General features: G+C 36.6%; 1 protein-coding gene across 1 annotated transcript in view; it reads right to left on the bottom strand.

The window, feature by feature from the left end:
• The window catches only part of Dpy19l2 (dpy-19 like 2), a 129,254-nt gene that overhangs the window by 27,257 nt on the left and 86,238 nt on the right, over positions 1-15,759 (bottom strand). The window contains exons 14-16 of the mRNA XM_026779547.1: positions 14,888-14,989; positions 11,523-11,594; positions 8,885-8,931 (exon numbers count right to left, since the gene is read on the bottom strand). Coding sequence (XP_026635348.1) covers positions 8,885-8,931; positions 11,523-11,594; positions 14,888-14,989 — 221 coding nt within the window. The remainder of the gene's footprint in view (positions 1-8,884; positions 8,932-11,522; positions 11,595-14,887; positions 14,990-15,759) is intronic.

Below are 15,759 nucleotides of genomic sequence, written 5' to 3' on the forward strand. Positions count from 1 at the left end.
AAAAAAAAAAAAAAAAAAGAAAAGGTGGCAAGAAATAAGCCAAACTAAGACTGGATATTTACAAATAATAAAAAGACTCTGGATGGATTTATTTCTGAGCTAGGTGGTGGTCTCCCAAAAGACTAAAGAGCCAAAGAGTTGGAAAAATAACATTTTGGCATATGAATCTGGAACCAAATTTTCAAAAGAGCCAAAAGAATAAAAACAAACAACATTTTGGCTCCTAGCATGTGACTGAATTTTCATGTAAGGTCTAAGAAATCTGGGGAAAAAAAGAAATAAAGACAGAAATACAGACAGAAAGGAAGAAGGAAAGGAGGGAGTGAGGGAGGAAAGAAGGAATGAAAAGGACATGGCTCCCTTAAGAGATGCTGCTGTTCAACTGGCAGTGCTAAAGAGAAACTAGAAATGGCAATGCAGATGCTGACTTCCTGCAGCTAGAAATGTTGAATGAAGTTCTCAGTTACAAATGTCCCTGTGAACTTTAGGCTTGGCTTTCTCAACCCAAGAAGTGGGCCAAGTCAGTCACCAAAGCATCACAGAGGTCCTAGCCTCACTGCTTAGCATCTTTTTGCTCATTTAGATGAAAAAAACAAATCTAAAAAAATGCAGTAAAAAAGATCCAGATGGATAAACCTGGTTACAGGTTCCAGTGTATTTTACAATATGTGTAGGTTTGTGTGTGTGTGTGTGTGTGTGTGTGTGTGTGTGTGTGTGTTTTGGTTTTTCAAAACAGGGTTTCTCTGTAGCTTTGGAGCCTGACTGGGAACTAGCTCTTGTAGACCAGGCTGGCCTCGAAATCATGAAGATCTGCCTGCCTCTGCCTCCTGAGTGCTGGGATTAAAGGCATGCGCCACCACCGACCAGCTCCCAATGTGTGTAGTCTTAAGAAAGAAACGAAAATGGGTATAGACAGTCACAGAAAGAAATGAATAGTTTATAAAAATAAAGACTTTATAGAGAAAGTAAGAGTAATAAAGAAGAAAAAAGTCAGGCAGAGATGGGAAATACACAGGGAGTCTGGATCCTGTATGGTACTGTATTGATGTTGAGCTTTTTTGAATGCTGATGGGAAAGGGACACTGCTGGGAGACATGGGATTGTGAACAAGACTGCAGGATTGAACTAAACCTAGATACTTAAGAATTTAAAACTGTATTTGTCAAAGGGAATTTAAAAATCCTTTGGAGAACAGGTTTTGATTTTGTTCCCACAGAAGACAAGAGGCTGTTGATTCTTTCAGGAATGAGTTCAATCAAGATTGATCAGGGGAGAACTCCTGAATCTTGACAGATGATATCTATCAACAAAGATTACAGTTTGTCTTCCCACGAATTGCCCATTATCTCAAATTTTCTCAGGGACCTTAAAGATGTTTCACCCACAGACAATAGAAAGTAGTCTAGAGAAAAGGACATCCACATTCCCAAAAAATGGTATGGGTGGCTGTTGGTTATTTGGTGGGTTTGTTATAATTTAGGGGAATATAAGCATATAAGTTAAAAAGACAACTATTAATCTCAGATATTTTATATTAGGATGGATTTTGGGACATGGATAAAAATTTAATTTAAAGTTAATTTTGTTACACCCTATATGTTTCTACTCTTGTTTGTGGTTTATGTAGTAACTCATTTAAAAATGCAATACATAATTAAGAAATGTGGTAAGTAGTTAATCTATAATAATCAAATTATAGTCACATTAGGTGTGTTTTCAAATTTAAATGGGTATATTTTAGACAGATAGATGGTGTTTTAAACATTTCAAAGACCTACAGAATATGTTATTTAAGATGTTTAATAACCCAAGGTTTTTCATGACAATGAGACACAACTGCTCCTGGAAGCACCAATTAATTCATAAAAGGAAGATGAACATTGAAAAAACTTCATAGGAGTCTAGCTATTTGAACAATTTTAGCCATTGGGGAAGAAACTGTTATTGCCTTGATTGCTTGACTAGGTGCCATGCAAATTGGACATGTAGAACCCACAGGAAAGTGACGGTTTAACTTTGCCAAAACAACATAGTGCAGTCCTTCAAAATTTCTGATTTATGGGAGAGTCTGCCAACATTCTGCAGGACACACAGGAAAGTTACTGCTGAACTTTGCCGATATAAGGTAGGACATTCCTTGAAATTTCCTGCTTCATTGAAATGTCTGTCAGATAGTCTAGACCTGTAGTGACTGTTCAGGAAGCAAGATGTCTCTGTTGTCATGTAATATCACATCTTTCTGGGGTCTTTGAAAGAGTTAAAGACTAAACAGAGTTGCTGTTTTCCTTGGTTATGCTAGAAAATAAATTAGATACAAAACTTGGAAATCACTAAGATGAGAAGGATGGTGAAGTGTTTTCTCTGAATTTTCTAAATACAGATGGATTAAATATTAGAAACATAATTTTTCCTTGACAACTGTTTTGTTGTGTTAAGTTAAAATTTTTCATTTTTATTTATATAGGAAGGAGTGTAGAGTAAAAGAGCTAGCCTAAGAAATCAACCCTGGTACTGGAACCAGAGCTAGCAAAAGAAATCCACCCTGTTCCTGAAATCCGAATTAGTGAAAGAAACCTACCCTGACACTGAAACCAGAGCTAGTGAAAGAAACACTTTAGCTCTGAACCCAGAACCAAAGAAATATAACCTGATCCTAAAATCAGAGCCAAAGAAATATACTTTGGTCCTGGAATCAGTGAAAAAAAGTATACCCTGGCCCTAAAAATGGAACCAAAATGCTAAAAAATAAAAAAGTCAATGAAATAAATGCAGTTTGAAAACTGAAAAATAAAAATCACTTGATCATCTCATTAGATTCCAAAAAAGCTTTCAACAAAATACAAAATCCCTTCATGATAAAGGTCTTGGAGAGAGCAGGGATACAAGAAACATACCTAAACATAATAAAGGCAATATATAGCAAGCCAACAGCCAACATCAAACTAAATGGAGAGAAACTCCCAGGAATTCCACTGAAATCAGGAACAAGCAAGGTTGTCCACTCTCTCTGTATCTATTCAATATAGTTCTTGAGGTCCTAGCTAGAGCAATAAGACACCAAAAGGAGATCAAGGGGATACAAATCGGAAAAAAAAAGGTGAAACTCTCACTGTTTGCTGGTGATATGATAGTTTACGTAAGCAACCCCCAAAATTCTACCAAGGAACTTCTACTACTCATAAACACTTTCAGTAATGTGGCAGGATACAAGATTAACTCAAAATAAAATAGTAGCCCTCCTATGCACAGATGACAAAAGGGCTGGGGAAGAAATCAGAGAAACAACACCCTTCACAATAGTCACAAATAGTATAACTATATCAGAGTAACTCTAACCAAACATGTAGAAGACTTGTATGACAAGAACTTTAAATCTTTGAAGAAAGAAATTGAAGAAGACACCAGAAAGTGGAAAGATCTCCCATGCTCTTGGGTAGGAAGAATTAACATAGTAAAAATGGCAATCTTACCAAAAGCAATACAGATTCAACGCAATGCCCATCAAAATCACAGAAAAATTCTTCACAACCTTGAAAAAGAATGGTACTCAACTTCATATGGAAAAGCAAAAAACCTAGGAGAGCCCAAACAATCCGGTATAATAAAAGAACTTCTGGAGGCATCACAATCCCTGACTTCAAACTCTACTACAGAGCTACAGTACTGAAAACAGCCTGGTATTAGCATAAGAACAGACAGAAGGACCAATAGAACCAAATAGAAGATCCAGATATCAATCCACATACCTTCGAACACCTGATTTTTGACAAAGAAGCAAAAAATATCAAATGGAAAAAAGAAAACATATTCAACAAATGGTGCTAGCATAACTGGATATCAACATGAAAAAGAATGAAAATAGACCCATACGTATTACCATGCATAAAACTCTAAGTCCGAATGGATCAAAGACCTCAACATAAAGCCAGCAACTCTGAACCTTATAGAAGAGAAAGGGGAAGTACACTTGAATGCATTGGCACAGGGAACCACTTTCTAAATATAACTCCAGTAGCACAAACACTGAGAGAAACAATTAATAAATGGGACCTCCTGAAACTGAAAAGCAAAGGATATGGTCAACAAGACAAAACAACAGCCTACAGAATGGTCAAAGATCTTCACCAACCCCACATCAGACAGAGGTCTGATCTCCAAAATATACAAAGAACCCAAGAAATTGGTCATCAAAAGAACAAATGATCCAATAAAAAAATGGAGTACAGACCTAAACAGAGAACTCTCAACAGAGGAATTTAAAATGGCTGAAAGACGCTTAAGGAAATGCTCAACATCCTTGGTCATCAGAGAAATGCAAATCAAAGCAGCTCTGAGATTCCATCTTACACCTGTAAAAGTGGCCAAGATCAAAAACACTGATGACAACTTATGCTGGACAGGTTGTGGGGTAAAGGGAACACTTCTACATTGCTGGTGGGGATGACAGCCCCTTCGGATGTCAGTGTGGCCCTTTCTCATAAAATTAGGAAATAACCTCCCTCAAGATCCAGTAATATCACTTTTGGGTATATATCCAAAGGATGCTCAATCGTGCCACAAGGACATGTGCTCAACTATGTTCATAGCAGCTTTGTTTGTCACAGCCAGAAACAACCTAAATGCCCCTCAACCAAAGAATGGACAAGGCAAATGTGGTATATTTACACAATGGAGTACTACATAGCAGAAAAAAATAATTACACCTTGAATTTTGCAAGAAAATGGATGGAGCTAGAAAACATTATTTTGAATGAGGTAACCCTGACACAGAAAAATAATTATCACATGTACTCACACATAGGTGGTTTTTAAACATAAAGCAATGAAAATCAGCCTACAAATCACAATCCCAGATAACTTAGACAACAATGCGGACATTAAGAGAGACTTACATAGATCTAGTCTACATGGGAAGTAGAAAAAGACAAGATCTCCTGAGTAAATTTGGAGCATGGGGACCTTGAGGGAAGTTTGGAGGGGGCAGGGAAAAGGCAGGGAGGGGAACAGATAAAAATGTAGAGCTCAATAAAACTTAATAAAAAAAGAAAAATTATAATCACAAAAGACAATCCTATTCCCATTAATTAGGAGACTTAATATTGGTAAAATGTACATATCATCCACATTAACCTACAGATTCAGTACAATATTAAAACCATCATGTATTTTTTGAATAAAGAGAAATAATCAACTCTAAGTATGAAACCACAAAAGGACACACATAGCCAAATCAGTTTTGTGCAGGAACCACACTTTTTGTTTTCCATAAGATTACAATACCACAGTATCAAACACAGTATACTACCAAGGTTCAAGGCACATCACAGAAGAGGGTTGAAAGCTCATAAGAGCTTGAAGATAGGAAGAAAGCTATGAAATGCTATTCTAGACATAAAGTGGCAGTTGCACACATAAACTCAAAGCAGATGATGTTACCTTCACAAATCCTATTTGAAATACAACCAATTAAAATGAATCAAAGACCTCAATATAAATCTGACCTCACTGAAGCTAATAGAGGAGAAAGTGGGAAGTAGCCTTCAATGAATGGGCACAGGAGACCACTTCCTAAATATAGCACCAGTAGCACAGACACTTAGAACAACAATAAATAAATGGGACCTCCGGAAACTGAGAAGCTTCTGTAAAGCAAAGGACAGTAAATAAGACAGAAAGGCAGCCTACTGAATAGGAAAAGATCTTCACCAACCCCACATCAGAGAGAACCGATCTCCCAAATATATAAAGAATTTAAGAAATTATACATCAAAATTCTAAATAATCCATTTACAAAATGGGTACAAATCTAAACAGAGAATTCTCAACAGAATCTCAAATGGCTGAAAGACACTTAAGAAAATGTACAACATCCTTAGCCATCAGGCAAATGCAAATCAAAACGACTCTGAAATATTATCTGATACCAGTGAGAAAAGATAAGATAAAAAAAAAAAAACACCAATGATAGGTCATCCTAGAGAGGATGTAGAGTAAGGGGAACACTCTTCCATTGCTGGTGGGAATGCAAGCTTGTATAAACACTCTGGAAATCAGTATGGCAGTTTCTCAAAAATTTAGAATCTACCTACTTCAGGACCCAGCAATACCACTCTTAGGCATATACCCAAAGGACACTCAATCATACTACAAAGACATTTGCTCAACTATGTTCATAGCAGTATTATTTGTAATACCCAGAACCTGGAAACAACCTAGATGCCCCTCAACCAAAGAATAGATAAAGAAATGTGGTACTTTTGTACAATGGAGTAGTACTCAGCAGTAAAAAGGAAAAAAAAATCTTGAAAATTGCAGGCAAATGGATGGAACTAGAAAAACCTATCTTGAGTGAGTTAACCTAGACCCAGAAAGAGGAGCATGATATGTACTCATTCATTAGTAGATACTACCTGTAAAGCATAGGATAAAGAGCCTATAGTCCACAACCCCATAGAAGCCAAGTAACAATGAGAACTCTAAGAGAAACATATATAGATCCCCCCTGGAAAGGGAAAATAGACAAGATCTGCTGAGAAAATTGGGAAGGGTGGAATGAGAGGAGGAGGAGAGAAGGGTAGGGGAGAAGAACTTGAGGGAATGGGATAGTCAAGAAGGGGAAAGGACAGAGATAGAGAACAAGGAAAGAGACATCTTGATTGAGGGAAATATTATGGGGCTAGCAGGAAACCTGGCACTAGAGAAATTCCCAGGAATCCACAAGGATGGCCTCAGCTAAGTCCCTAAGCAATAGTGGAGATGGTGCCTGAACTAGCCTTGCCCTATAGTCAGATTGATGACTATCTTAAATGTCACCATAGAACATTCATTCAGCAACTGATGGAAGCAGAGGCAGAGATCCACAGTGGAGCAACTGACCGCCCAAAGTCCAGTTGAAGAGTGGGAGGAATGAGAATAGGAGCAAAAAGGTTAAGACCATGATGGGGACACCCACTGAAACAGTTTACCTGAGCTAATGAGAGCTCACTAACTCCATCCAGACAGAGAAGAAATCAGTGTAGGACCAAACTATTTACTCCGGAATGTGTGTGACAGTTGTATGGCTGGGGCAGACTGAAAGCAGTCTATTTTCAAGAAGCAAAAGTAGAGGGTGAAAAGTATTGGTTGCCATGAGTCTTAGATAAGCCTTGGACTTCAGACTTTTGTACTGTGTTTGAATTACTAAAGACAATGAGTACTTGAAGACTGATGAGTGTGTTTTATATTAAGAGATGCCATGAGTGAATGGGAACAAGAGATAACATTATGTCTTAAAACTGATATATTCGGGGGATCAAGTTGATCAAGTTGTGATGATTCAGAATGTCATCTTGACAGTATTTAAAACCACCATGGAAACAAACAAATCATTGGAATGTCTATGAGAGATGATCTAGATCAGGTTAACTATAGTGGAAAACCCCCTCCTAAATGAGGGTGCACTATTACATTGCTGGGTAACTCAAAGGAGAAAGCCTGAAGTGGCCAAGCATCACCACTCTGCTTTATGGCTGTGCAGGTGGTGTTCCACTGCCTCCTCCCTGTGACCATGATGGACTGTGTCCCCTGGAAAATTAGTACAATAAACCCTCCCTATCTTATGGTATTTCTGCTATAGCAATGAGACCAGTAACTACCACAATGATCTCTGTGTACAACAGGAAGCTATCTAAGGCATTTTGAATAGTTTTCTTTTTTATGTGGATAATATATGTAACCAACAAACGAACACAGAATACCAGAAAGTTTCATATAGTTTTGACTATACAGACATTTCAAAATTCACATATATTAGGAATTTATTCCTTGCTTCAAATTATATTAGGTATGGATAATATATATAAAAGTTTATTGTCTAAGAAGAAATAAATCACTAAGAATAAATATACTAAACAGATCTTAAAAAAAGACTCCCATATTCTGAATTAGTGCCTCCCACCCACTTGCCCTCACAAGCCTTTCTTCTTCCACATTTCATCACTTTGCCAGTATCTGAGGACAGTTTTCACATCTCTATCAGTTATGGTTCATACAGTGAAATGTTCCACGTCCCTTCATGCATTCTTATGGAAGGAATTATCAAGGACACTAATTTAGCACCACACACATCTCCAGCTTCCAGCTGACCCACATGAAACAGAGGGTGTTTATTAGCACCCTGGTTTGGAAAACATTGCAGCAATTGCACTCGAGGTCTCAATAGCTTCACTGACAACCACACAAAATCTGCTAATAAAAACACAAGCATAGAGTACACAGGGCTTGAAAGAACACTCAGCATGGTTGGTACAATATTTCTGAAAATATAAACTATCCAAAAATTAAAAGATATTAAGTAAAATTAACTGATATAACTACTATTATTAAACATAGTTTGAAATAACATTTCTTCAGAAGGTATTTTTCTAAGTTATGTGTGATACGAGTTATATTATATTTCATTGGCTCCAGACTGTGCCCTGATTACAACAATTTTACTGAAACCACTAAAGATGTGATATGACAAATATTTTAAGAAATAATTTTGGTAAAACATTTAACATTTAATAGTTATATAGAAATATAACAGTTATTTTTTTTCTGAAAGTTAAAAATAATGATGGTTCAAATAAAACAGGTTATTTGTTTATGAAATTTAAACTCTCATGATATATATATATATACAAATTAAGTAAGTTTAAAATTTTAATTATTTTGAAACATAAATATACCTAAAGCAATTTTGAATAGTCTAAATCCATAATAGTAACATTTTTTTTAAATTAAATTTATTTCTTATTTCCTTTTTGATCATAATGTTGAAGTAAACAGTCATTCAAAAATTAATATTTCAATAATTTACTTAATAATGAACATAGTATGATTAAAAAAACTCTGAAAGAATTACCTTATGTAAGTGTTTGTACATAAGGCACATATGATATCACGAGCAATCTGTAAACAGAATCAATCAATGAGACTTTATGACATACTATGATATATGGAAACATGAACTCATTAGTATAAACCTCCCATACCACCAAGATTCTTTTCCTTTGCTTTCTTCATTTGTTTTCTTTCGTCTTTTTGGATATAAACGTATCCCTTACCTAGGTCACCCTGGAACTAATGATCCTTGTGACTCAGCCTCCACATCCTGAGATTACAGGTATCACCATGAAAATCACCTTCTTAATGTTAAAGCCTCTGTAATAGATGGCTCCCAGCTTTAAATCATAAACTTATGATAGCTTCCTGGTGTATTCAGTAGAAGTGGTAGAATAAATCTTATGTCTATTTCAGCTCTAAAGCACTTAGCTTGGGTAAGTACTGAAACTATTTTAGCTGGGCAGCGGGGTGGGGGGAGACAGATTACCTAAAACCTCTTCCAGGCACCATAGCTGCCACATCCCTCTCTTCCTCTGGTTCTTCCTCTTCCCTGCTTATTTATATTCCTGTTTTACTCCAAACTCTAGGTAATTATTAAATAAGTTATTGATCCATCTGCTTTCTTAACTACTCTCAATTCAAGGTAGCTGCTATTGGAGGATTATTAGTTCTCACCAGAAAGTACCAGATGATGGAGAGGGAAGGAGGAAATGTGTAAACTAAGCTGGGCCACAAAGGATTTACCATGTAAACAAAAGAATCCATGGATACCTAAAAGTTCATACTTCATAAAATAGTAGCTTATAACCCAAATGAATATGTAAATATAGATAGCTGAATAGATAACTAATCTTTAGAGGAAATAAAATTTAAGTATAGAAATTTTAATTTTATTTATTAATTTAAGAGCATGTTTCATAGAAAAATATTTCAAATTCAAGGAAAACATAAATGTAATATTAATTTAATATGTCTCAAATAATATATATAATTCTACTCACATATTCAGAAAATATGAGGGTATCAATAAAAATATCAGTTTGTAGGAATTTAATATTTATGCTTTCTCAGTAGAATCAAATTACATACATCATCCTTCTTCTATGAGGTTCTTTTATACAAGCAAAAATCTAACTGAACATCAGCTATACCCATGAAGTGAAAAATAAGCCATACAGGCAAGGTAAGAATGAAGAGTCGACAAGGAAACAGAAAGGAGTGGAGCTTTAGTGGCTACAGGTATGTGTCTCTGTGTGTGCGTCTTTGTGTGCGTGTGTACATATGTGTTTATGTACACACCAGTTTAGGCTTTGCAGTATTTGAATACTAACAAAATATTTGAGAGTATCTGTGTTTGATAAAAAAAAAATAGCATAGCTATCCTCTGCTGCACTTCATTCAACAGTTACTTCACATTTTAGTCTCTAAGTTTATGTTGAGCCTGGCAAGAATGCCATGGTCTACTTTGATGGAGTACAGAGACACACACTGTAAAATATCTCCGCTTTGAGCATGGTAGACCAGGGCACAGGAGAACAGTAGCCTTCTTGTCATCCAGCCCATTCATCTTCCCCTCCCTTCTGACTGCCCCAGTGGAAAGGAGCTAAGTCAGGTATAGACTTGGAGGGTGGTGCCTTCTTTATTCAAATGACTACTCATATTCTATGCTGAAAGACAGGGAGAAGAAATAGGGCACAGGGACTACATGGAAAAGACATGCAATTTTTAACATTAAGTATATAAAACTCTTTCAACTAGACCATAACTGAAATTGTGGGTAAGGAATCATGTTATAGCTTCTGCTAAACAGGGAAAAACAAACCTAGGCTGACTTAAGACACTACTAACAATATAAATAAAGATGGCTCCTGTATGCTAAAAGTGTGGTGGCACACGCCTTTAATCCCAGAACTGGGGAGGCAGAGGCAGGCAGATCTCTGTGAGTTTGAGGTCAGCCTGGCCTACAGAGTGAGTTCCAGGACAGGATTGTTTCATAAAAAAAAGAAAGAAAGGAAGGAAGGAAGGAAGGAAGGAAGGAAGGAAGGAAGGAAGGAAGGAAAGAAGAAAGGAAGGAAGGAAATGATTCTCCAATATACTAAAAGTAACCATGAGGATTTCTGTCATTAAAGTCTTAAACCATGAAAATATGCTAGTGAAAATTTAAAGATAGTTTCTTTTAACATGGCAAGGTCTTTTGATGAAAAAACAGCGCATGTGTAAGGAAAGATTGTTTTGGTGCTTCTGTAGCTTTCTCCTATGCACTGCACATCTACTCAGAGTAGATGAAGACTTTGAATGTGCTCACACTACTTCTCACTCGTGCCACACAACTACGACTTTATTCTTTAGCTACTTGTGCGGTGTTTCACACCGCATGCTTGGTCAGGGAGTGGCCATGTTTGGCTTATCCATTATGCTTTCAAGTAAATGCAATTCTTTACATACAGTCAGTGATTGGTAAAATTACCTTTGAAATAATAAAATAAAGCATCTTTAATAGTGTGATTTTTAAAGTTTAATACCAAAACCACCTGAATAAAATTATTTAGACAGATAAAAAGAATTAAACCTAAAAGTAAGAAAGGATTTGAGCAATTAGCATTAATTTATTATAGCTCTTTTCTTGAAACCATAAAAAGTGATAAATCTTTACATACCTTTTTAAAAATAAAGTACGTAATCACTATAACAAGTGGAAGCAATAATGTCTTTGTGTATCTCAGTGGAGTCTAAAATACAGCAAAAGATTAAAAATTGTTAATCATGAAATTTTACTTTGAAGCAGTAAATATGTCAAACTGAGTGTCATAATGATATTTACTAAAGTTTAAATTTTCTTGTTTTTAGCAAAATATATGCTTATTAATTTCAAAAAAATAAAACAATTAAAATGGTTATAAAAACCATTCAATGAAGACAGCAGCCTAGAAGCTGTTCTATGACATGGTTAAGTGGAAAGCTTTAAGAGTAAGAGGCTCTACACCAAGAGCTGAGAGGGCCTTCAGAAATTTACAAAAGTGGTGAAAGACCAGTTGAGATGTGCCAAGAACACTATCATTGTATGTGGTATGAATGGTCCGCATAGGTTCATTTGAATGCTTAGTCATCAGGGAGTGGCATTATTTAAAAGGATTAAGAGGTGTTTTTAACAGAAAGTGTGTCTCTGGGGCGGGGGGGGGGGGCTTGGGGGGGCCAAAAACCCCACCCCCCCCCCCCCCCCCCCCGCAGTGTTTTTCTTGCTTCCTGCTGCCTGCAGATTCAGATAGAGAACTCTCAGCTCTCTCTCCAGCACCAAGTCTGTCTGTATGCTGCCAAACTTCCTGCCAGGCTTCCCACTATGATGATAATGGACTAAACCTCAAAAGCTGTAAGCCAGACCCAATTAAATGCTTTCTTATGTAAGAGTTTGCCGTGGTTGTGATGTCTTTTTATAGCAATAGAATACTGACTAAGACAATGTACCAAAAATTAACTTCAACTTTGTCATTACCTGGTAGGGAGAGGGGAAGAAAAAACAGGCTCATGCAAAAGGAAGGCCAGCTGGCCCTGGCTTTAGAAAATGACTGGCAGTCCTACCCTTCAGAAAAGCCCCCAGCCGTCACATGATTCAAATATTAGACCTGAAGCTTTGAAATTGCTTGAGGGAAATATAGATAAAATTTTGAATGTCTCAGCATAGCAAGGACTTTCTGCAAAGGATGCCAATAGCAAAGGAAATAATGCCAAGAATTAACAAACAGGCTATGCAAAAATTTTTAAGTTTCTTCATGAGAAAGGTAACAATTGCCAAAGCAGGCAAGAGTTTAATATCAAATTATATAAAGGACTTAAAAAATAAACACTAAAATATCTAACTAATAACTTGAACTGAATAGGTAGTTTTCGAAAAGAAGTGGAAAAGACAATGGGTTTTGAAAAGGGGTCCATAGTCATATTCTTAGCCATCTTGCTCCGTCAGAATAGCTCTCATCAAGAAAACAATGTTGGCAAAGGTGCAGACAAAGGGGAACCTATTGGCGGGATGGAAATCAGAGCAGCCACAATAGAAACTAACAGATATTCCTCAAATATCTAGAAGTAGAACTATCAAAAGATCAGCACATCACATCTGTGGCATAGCCACAGAACTCTGAGCCAGCTATCACAGAGATACGAGCACATCCATGTCTAGTATTTCACTATTCACAAGAAAGGGAACAAGATTAGGTTTTTATCAATAGATGAGTGGATAAAAATAATGTTATGATGATACAAAGTGGAACTTTATTCAGTAGTAGAGATTATTGAAATCATGACTTTGTAAGAAAATGGATGAAGTTGGAATTCATTTCACTCATGAAATATTGGTGTCTGTGTTTGTCTGCTGTGTTAGTCATGAAAGAAGAAACGGGGACTATGGTAGGGGACGAATGTGTTTTGTTGGAGGAGGGTAGAATTAATCAACATGTTTGTCATTAAAGTAGAGAGGCTTAGCATTTTCCAGATGAAGGAGCCAGTAACAGTGGGCCAGGGACTATGGAGTAGAGCCGTGGGCTAGGGGATAAATAAGAAAAAATATTAGGAGCTATACATATAAAAATAATTTTAAATCTATAATTCAACCCATTATTTTTATCTTAATTTTGAGATTAGCTAAACAATTAATAGGCAAAAATTATCCATAACATCTATGAACCTAGATTTGATTATGCCTACATATATTTTCCTTTCTTTTAGGTGGTATTTTTCTACATATGAATAATGCTAGATTTTACGTGTGTTAATAAGTACAGGTCCTACAGTCTCACTTTCTATACTGAAAAGTTCTATTATTTTCATGACTGTTTCTTGAGCTAAGAAGAAAGTACACCAGAGTAACCACAGAAAGTAGAGAGAGTGCAGAGTGTTACCAGGCAGACAGTTCTGTACATCAATTCTCATATGAACTCACTTGACACGTTACTAATTATGCTTATGTGTCATATGTGCAAGAAACTTCCACTCTGAAGTCCTACTGTGACCTGCTCAATAGATAGCTGTCAACAACAGTTTCTGAGTTAATGGGTAAGAAATAATAAGATTTCATTACTTTGTTAACTTGGAATTCATAGGTATTAGGCAAGAACAGATCCAGAGACAACATTTTTATAGTTTAAGAAGAAAACTAAGCCTCACTCTGAGGCTGTGCACTGAAGAAGTGCAATGCATTGGGGGTTCAATGACCCATTAGAGACAATGTGCCTAGTTTTCTTCTACTGCACATGGAAGAATTATGTTACATGGTTACAACCTCTTAGTCTATGATCTTACAGCAAAGCAATGTTTTAACACCTATGAGTCTGAGCCTTTTCAAAGGTGAATGGCATGCCATTCTATAACTTAAACTGTATTTCTTCACTAAGAGTCACTAGCAGTTTGTCTATCTAGGAAATAATCTGTTACAAGTTTTATTAAATTGATTTTTATTGAACTCTACATTTTTCTCTGCTCCCCTCCCGGCCTCTCCCCTCCCCTTCAATCCTTTCCCAAGGTCCCCATGCTCCCAGTTTTCTCAGGTGATCTTGACTTTTTCTGCTTTTCATGTAGATTATGTATGTCTCTCATTGTTATCTAAGTTCTCTGGGATTGTGATTTGTGGTTGGTTTTATTTGCTTTATGTTTAAACACGTTTTTTTTAATATTTAGGGTAATAATGCAGTAAGAGTAACTTTCTTAAAGAAAAAAAATTTTTTAATTTAATTTTTCTACCTGGTCTCTCAGTGGCACTAGTCAGAGCAATTTTTTTGGACTAGCTATGATTACTTTGATCAGACATTTAACCTAAATTAACTGCTTTAGCCATTATCTAGAGTTCTTTTATAAACAGACTATTAGGCATTGATTTTATAGGTAAAATTGTTGAAAAATGCCACATGGCCAGCCAACACTACAGGAAATAGAATAAGTCGGGTGTTTCCAAATTGGTATTTCAAACCAAATAAAAAACCAGCCAAGAACACAACCATTATATGTGCAGAGAATAAAAGGAGAAAAACATTCATACCGCTCGTTCCATGAAGTCAAATTCAGGAGCACAGGTGTATATTAAGGTATCAAAATCTGTGTATCTTAAGATTCTGGCTGCTATAAGGTCACTCAAGCGAATCTGGAAAAAAATAAAGCAAAATGAACAAAAATTAGATGGATAAATTATATTGTCCAAGTGTAATAGAGTAGATGAATCCAAGATGCAGAGGTGTGCCTCCACATCAAAAATCAAATATAAAGAAATGAATATATTCATCAGTGACTTATAAGACTACTGAAAATAAATAGGAATATCAAGTGTGCTGGTTATTTTTTTGCAATTTGACAAAAACTAGAGTGATGGAGGAAGGTCATTGGTTGATTAAATAAAGAAGCTGCTTGCCCTGATAGGTTAAAACAGGTGGGAGGAGTAAAGAGAACAGAATACTGGGAGGAAGAGAAAGTGAGGTCAGACTCGACAGCTCTCCTCTAGGGGGCAGACGCCTCAGAGAGACACGATGCTCCACTCTTGTGGGCAGAGGCGAGAGCTCTGCTCTCTGAGGCACACGCGATGAAGCTCCTACCCAGGATGGACGTAGGCTAGAATCTTCCCAGTAAGTGCATCCAGCTGTGCTACACAGATTATAAGAAATGGGCTAGTCCAGGTGCGAGAGTTAGCCTAGAAGAGGCTAGATAGAAATGGGACAAGCAGTGATTAAAAGAATACAGTGTCCGTGTAATTATTTTGGGAAAAGCTAGCCGGGTGGCGGGAAGCAGCCAGCCATTCCTTATTACAACAGATGGTGCCCAGACGTGTGGACAACTGGATCCACTGAAAGCCTGAGAAAGCTTGGGAAAGAGTAAAGCATGTTTTCTTGGTAGCTGCCATTTCTCGGTTCTACTCTGCTT

This window comes from Microtus ochrogaster, chromosome 5 (genome assembly GCF_000317375.1).
Source record: "Microtus ochrogaster isolate Prairie Vole_2 chromosome 5, MicOch1.0, whole genome shotgun sequence".
In the NCBI taxonomy this organism is placed as follows: Eukaryota; Metazoa; Chordata; class Mammalia; order Rodentia; family Cricetidae; genus Microtus; species Microtus ochrogaster.